The sequence below is a fragment of the Sinocyclocheilus grahami genome, unplaced genomic scaffold (genome assembly GCF_001515645.1).
Source record: "Sinocyclocheilus grahami isolate Dianchi unplaced genomic scaffold, SAMN03320097.WGS_v1.1 scaffold223.1, whole genome shotgun sequence".
Lineage (NCBI taxonomy): Eukaryota > Metazoa > Chordata > Actinopteri > Cypriniformes > Cyprinidae > Sinocyclocheilus > Sinocyclocheilus grahami.
In genome coordinates, this window is record NW_015505402.1 from 2,367,128 (window position 1) to 2,373,281 (window position 6,154).

Sequence of the window (6,154 nt, forward strand, 5' to 3'; positions counted from 1 at the left end):
ATCATCTTGGCAGACAACAAAAGGGTTTTCTGTATGTTGGTTGTGGTTCTGATTTATTTGCTGTTGTCTTAGGAGCTGGTCAAATTAAGAAAAAAGTTTATTTTGTGTTAAATAGTTTTTTACTTTTGCTAGTTTTTTTTTTAAAGAGAGATGATGGACAATTTCCAGGCCAGAAATGTGCTTTCTGTGTTAGACAAGTTTGACAGTCTGGAGGCTATTGGGAGATATTCTACAAGTGATCTTCCCGTTTTTTTATTTTTATAATAATGATGTAATAAAAAAGAAAAAGTATGCACAATAATGAAAGATTATACCAAGCTACTTTTGCACAAAAAAACTTTCTTTTTTGGAGCCTTTTAATAGATCCCAACACGTTATCTCACTGACCCTTGTGATATCTTATGTATAAAAAAGCAAAATGAATGTTAATCAATGAACAAGATGTTTTTAGAAGCATTGTTAATGATTGTTGCCGTGTGGTGTTAATAATTTAATCAAGGTCTCCGTTTATGAAGTTCTCTCACTGCTGCAGACATGCAGATGATCTGAAAGCTGGAAACTGTATCCGGCGGCTCCTTTAAGAATGAGGGATCTGGGACTGAGTGACGCGGCAATGAAATCCAGTTGATCCTTCTCTCGCTTTGCAGCGAACAGTATTTGTGCCACCCTCTATGGTGCCACCGCAAAGTAGCTGGCGCTGGAGATCCGTAACGTTAGCGACTTGTTCAGCGTTGCGCGTGAATGTGGGAAAAGAAAAGACTCGCCACCTTTGATCCTATTTTGGACATCTGTTACTCTCGTAAGTTGGGATAACTTTTCAGCCTGATAGAGTGGAGTGGCAGGAGAGCTGGGAACATGGACTGGGGCTCTGAGCTTTGGGTAAGTTCGGAGGATAGGGTTTTATGGTTTACGTTTCATCCTTCTGTACCCAGAAATATATTATCCGATGCGGTGCGATCCAAATCCTCTCAATTGATTACACGGGCGTAAATAAATGTGATTTATGACTATTTACTTGCAACGTGGAGGAGGATAAATGCATCAAAAGACTATCTGGCAGATATTATGACCCAATTTTTTGAAGTTGTCAGTTGTCACCATTTAATTCGATTAATTGCCACGTTTAATGTGAACATCCGCTTAAACTCAAAGTTGAGCAGAATCATAGCAACAACAGTATCAGCGTTAATCAGTGTAGCCTATCCGTCTAAACTCAATGTTAAATACTGAATATTTTGATATCTATCTAGCTGTTTTAGCTAATTCTTATTATTTTTATTTTAGGGGATAGTTGTTTGTGTTAATAAGGCATAGGTGAGGTATAACCAACAATTTTTGACATTAACACCACTATTTTGTGTGTAGGGTTGTTTTTCTAAGTCTCATGCTGTTTTGGAAAGGTGTTTTGGCTTTGTTTATCTTCTCAGACAGGCTTAATAGTATTGCTAATGAGAAGTGCTAGCTGCTCGTTTAAGAATTGATGTTACAAAGCTTGTTGTTTGGTTTCAGTTTATTTTTTGTAGATCATTTGGAGGAGTTTAATAAGCAGTCTCTGCTTATCAGTGGCGCCTGACAAAGAATAGCTCATGTATTGATGATCTTTCTTTGGTGACACCAACTGGGTTTGCTTGAAGCATTGAATTTGTCCAAAAGTGGCACATTTTTAGGGTCCACTGTTGCCAGCAACTAAAGCATTCAAAGCTCTTTGACAATGTAGAACTGGGTTAGAGAAACAGAGTCAGCGCATGTTTCTGATTGTGTCATCATCACCTGTATTTCATCCTGCTCATCAATTTGCCCCATTTCCCTGACCGCCATCCCATAATGTCCCATCTGCGCAGAGGTTCCCACCTCTTCTGACTAAAGGCAGATTCTACATGCCTGCAGAGTGTAAATGGAGCGTTGCGCTGAAGTGGGTGGGGATTGTTTGACCTCGTTGCTGTTGCTCCCCCTAGGCCTCTGTCCGCTGTCCCCTTTCCATCTTCTACTGCACCAGCCTAATTAGTTTTGCCCTAATTTTATAAAAACGCATCATCCAGCTCACATCACTGTTTATTTTGGTGTTCTGCTTCACTAGAAAGTTTCCCTTTTCCGTACTTTTTGAGGGACGCCACTGCCAGCCTGGGAAATTACTGTAGTTTCAGCTTGGTAGCAAACAGAAGTGAAAGCTAGGGTTCGTGTGGACTTGTTTCTCAGGTGTAGACAATTCAGGCATTCCTGGTGGGTGGGAAGTGCGTGCAGTGGTTCTCATAAGTCTTGCATTGGTTTACCGTCACTCTAAGCAATGTCTAACCTAATTGGTTTGGGTCGGGTTAGTCATTAAGTGCCATTCCCATGGCTACACTATGGCATCTGTCCACTCATCTTGCTGCTAATCCACTAGCTATTTTGGCAGCTCAAGATTTCCGTTTACCGATGAGAGAGTGGCTATTTTTTGTTGGTTTTAGTGTTTGTTTGAATTCTTTCTGAATGTCTTGAAAAATGCTGCACAGCAGGCTCCTTATTAAATCATTAGAGCATGACGAAGGACAGTGGCATTTCGCTGTGGACTCTGGTATTGGGGAGATTGTAGACTAGTACTCTCTGCTCAGGCTGGGAGAATAGCTTTGCATTATGGGAAGGAGGAGTTAATGATGGCGGAAAAGTACAAGGGAGGGATCAAGACTGAGCCGAATACAATGCTACAGATAAGAGGAACCCTGCTGTAAATTATGTCTCGGACTGTTTTTATAGCTTGAATGAAAGTTTTCAAAGGGGATCTCTGTTGGTTTTAAGATTGTGATGATAGCAGTCAGTGTGAAGTTTGATTGAAGCCACCGCTGATTCAAATCTTAGAGAGTTGTTTTAGTGAATAAACTGCATTAAAGGTTTAGATCAACCACAAAACCATTCCAAACCCATTAGTTTGCTCCACTTTGAACAAAAATTAAGATATTTTTAAAGTTGTTTTTCTCCATCAATCCAAAGCCTTTATATACTTTTTAGAAATTTTAAACGTTGATTATTTGGACTTTCTAACAGACTGATAAATATTAAAAATATCCAAAGATTTCCCAAAGTTTTATGAATTTGGATTGATGAGAGCTAGTAAATGATGACAAAATTATAATTTTTGGATGAACTAACCCTTGAACATTTTATTTCTTCATGTGAGTTTTAAGAACTGTCAAGAAATGCCTTGGTTATAAATAAATTATATAGTCAATCACGTGAAAATTTAGCCTATTTTTAAGACAATTCAGATATTTTAAAGATTATTTTCAGTGTTATTACTGAAAGCATATTGAACACCATAAATTCTCAGTAGCCTACTGTAATGCAAAAAAACTAAATGCATTTAATTTATAAATTAATAAATAAAATAATATCTAAAATACCATTTTAAATATACATCGCAGTTGTATATAATGTGCTTAATTTAATTGATGCAGATTTTTTTTTAAAGTTCAAAACTATATTTACAGTAATGAGAATAATGTCTCTATAAATAATAAAACTATTACTTCTGATTTGTGGGTATTAACATTTCTTTGTGACGTTCCTTTTCTTACCGCATTGGCATTCTGGTTTGTCACCACAAACATTTATGTACAAATTTGATGTACAAATATTTGCATACAAGCAGAAGCTTATCTTGTGATTATCGTCGACATAAACAACTGCCTCTTGTGGCTTTGGTTTGAATGAAGTTGAAAAGCACTATTTTTGCGAGTGAGTGGGTTGTGAGGGGGTAGGAAATTCTTCTCTTGTTCTATATTAATGGTCTCCATTTTGAGGAGAGAGGAGGAGGAGGTGGAGTCAGGACATGGCCTGGCTTGTTAGGAATGTCATCGCAAAGGCACCTCCCTCCTTCCCACTTCAAAACACATATCTAGGTCCAGGCGGATGGAGGTAGCACTGAGGGGGTGGGGGGTGTTTCAAGATATCGGCTCTCAAAAATGGTCAGGCCCGTACTTGAAATGTAACACACTGCCCCACCAAATAAGGAACTGGGAAAAGGGAAAAACACAGCCAAACTGGACCGTTTCAAATGGGTTTTTTTTCTTTGGGAAAATGCTGACAAATGTTTGTCAAATTAGTCCCTAGGTCTGTTTTTGTTTTGCTTCGGGCGTGCTGTAGGAAATGGCATGTGATATTCATATTTTTGTTGAGCGCCACTGAAATACAGCAGGAAGGGGAGAAGACTTCCACTTCCTGTGTCCTGTCTGCTCAAACGCTTGTGGCAGGATGAGTTTAAAGCCCTGAGGAACCCCCTGCCTCCCACAGATAGCTTCATAGGATCATAGGTTGCGAACAGGCAGGGAATCTCTGGGATGTTCTCTGTGTGGGCAGAGACAGGACAGCTCATTAATGGCCCTTTCACATAACTCGCATCAGCATTGCGGATGGCATGATGTTAGTGTTTATTAATGGGTGTAAATAATGTGTACTATATAATGTGAAGATTATTTTCTCAATGTCATCATATGTAGTGTTGAAACACTTGATGATCACAGCAGTGCAGGGTTCCTATGGTCATGGAAAACCTGGAACCCGGATTTTCAACTTTTCGTCAAAACACATTTTGATAAAAAGTCATAAATTCTCAAGTGAAGGTTTTTATTTTATTTTATTTATTTTATGTATTTTAGCTCTAAAATACTCAAACAGCTAGATTTAGTTTTTTACCCTTATATTTAAAAAAAAAGTTTGGAACCAAATAGTTTAGATTTTTTTTTTTTAGATGTTTTATAAGAAGTCTCTTATACTCACCAAGGCTGCATTTATTTGAGAAATGCAATAAAAAAAGTAATGTTATGAAGTAGGGCTGCACGATTAATCGAATGCGATTGTCATGCGCATTTAGTTAAAAAAGCTGGTTCTGTAATCAGCAGCAATAAATATACTTTATTTTAATGAAAATTATAATAATAAGAACTAAGATAAACCATATATTGCCGTAGTCGTGTGTTTATTAGTCACGTTGAATCAATGAAAGCAGTTGAATCTTCTGTTTATTCAGCTGCAGCGATAGGTATTTTCTGGGTTTCTTCTGCGAGGCGTATTTGGAGTTTCAGCGCGAGAGCGCCCTCTGGCCTTTGGATGGAGATTTACTGCTGATCACAGAACCGTGCCACACTGAAAGATACGCATGACAATCGCAGCTTCTGTCGAATCGCGATCTCGATTCCATTTCATTTTATCGTGCAGCCCTATTATGAAGTATTACACACAAAATGCTGGGTTGTTTCAAATATAGACTAACCCTGTAACCCTGTAGACTAGAGGTCGACCGATATGGGTTTTTCACTGGCCGATGTCAATGCCGATATTTAGAAATCAGGGCAGCCGATGGCCGATATATGATGCCGATTATTTTGGCCGATTTTTTTTTTTTTTTTTCATCTCATAAAAGTGAGTTTGAGCAAATGATTATTGCAGGGTACAAGATAGTAATAGTAGTAGTAGCCCAATTTAGAGTAATAATACATGGCTCAAAACTTAAGCACCTTCTCAAAACAGTTCTGAAGCATGCTTTTTGTTTATGTTTGCTCACAGACCCCAGTGTTTCCCACAGACTGCAAATCAATTCTCTGCCAGCAGGAGGCGCTTTGGGAGCTGGAGATATAGCGGTTTCCCCGGTAAAGGCTGTAATCAAATAAGCGCTACTTCATCAGGCATTACAGGAAAGACGAAATGAAAAGGACATCGAAGCTTTTCTGAAGACAGTTGGTTCTTTTCAAAGATACATTCATATAAAAACACCTGCGCTGCATTTTAATTTTGAAACGTGAAGCGCTCATTTTATTCAACGAATAAAATTCCTTTTGGAAAAATCTGTTTGTGGTGGTCAGTTTTGATATTGTGACGAGCCGCCACAAATAACTCAATGTATAGGAAACACTGGACACTGCTATAAGTCAAATGGCCATAGTGATAAAAATAAAAGATTTCACACATATTTCACAGCCTGCTGCTCATAACTGCTTAAGAGTGCACTGGCCACAAGCGATGACATCGTGGATGCTATTGTCGGACCTACACACACATTTCATGAGGAAAGTTAACGTCCACGTTATAATCAGCCCAGAAGTATCGTCTGAATCGAACGTGTTTCTAATTTCACATGCAAATTACTTGTTGCACTTATGAATATGATAACTTTCCGGCATCA

The 6,154-nt window shown here is 38.4% G+C and overlaps 1 protein-coding gene across 2 annotated transcripts in view; it reads left to right on the plus strand.

The window, feature by feature from the left end:
- Positions 1–555: 555 nt before the first annotated feature.
- LOC107596831 (cdc42-interacting protein 4 homolog) overlaps positions 556–6,154 on the plus strand; it is a 29,581-nt gene continuing 23,982 nt past the window's right edge. The window contains exon 1 of one of the 2 annotated variants that reach the window (XM_016287676.1): positions 556–879. In XM_016287676.1, the coding sequence (XP_016143162.1) occupies positions 856–879 (24 nt within the window). In that variant the 5' untranslated portion in view covers positions 556–855. The remainder of the gene's footprint in view (positions 880–6,154) is intronic. The other variant, XM_016287678.1, reaches the window with a different exon arrangement.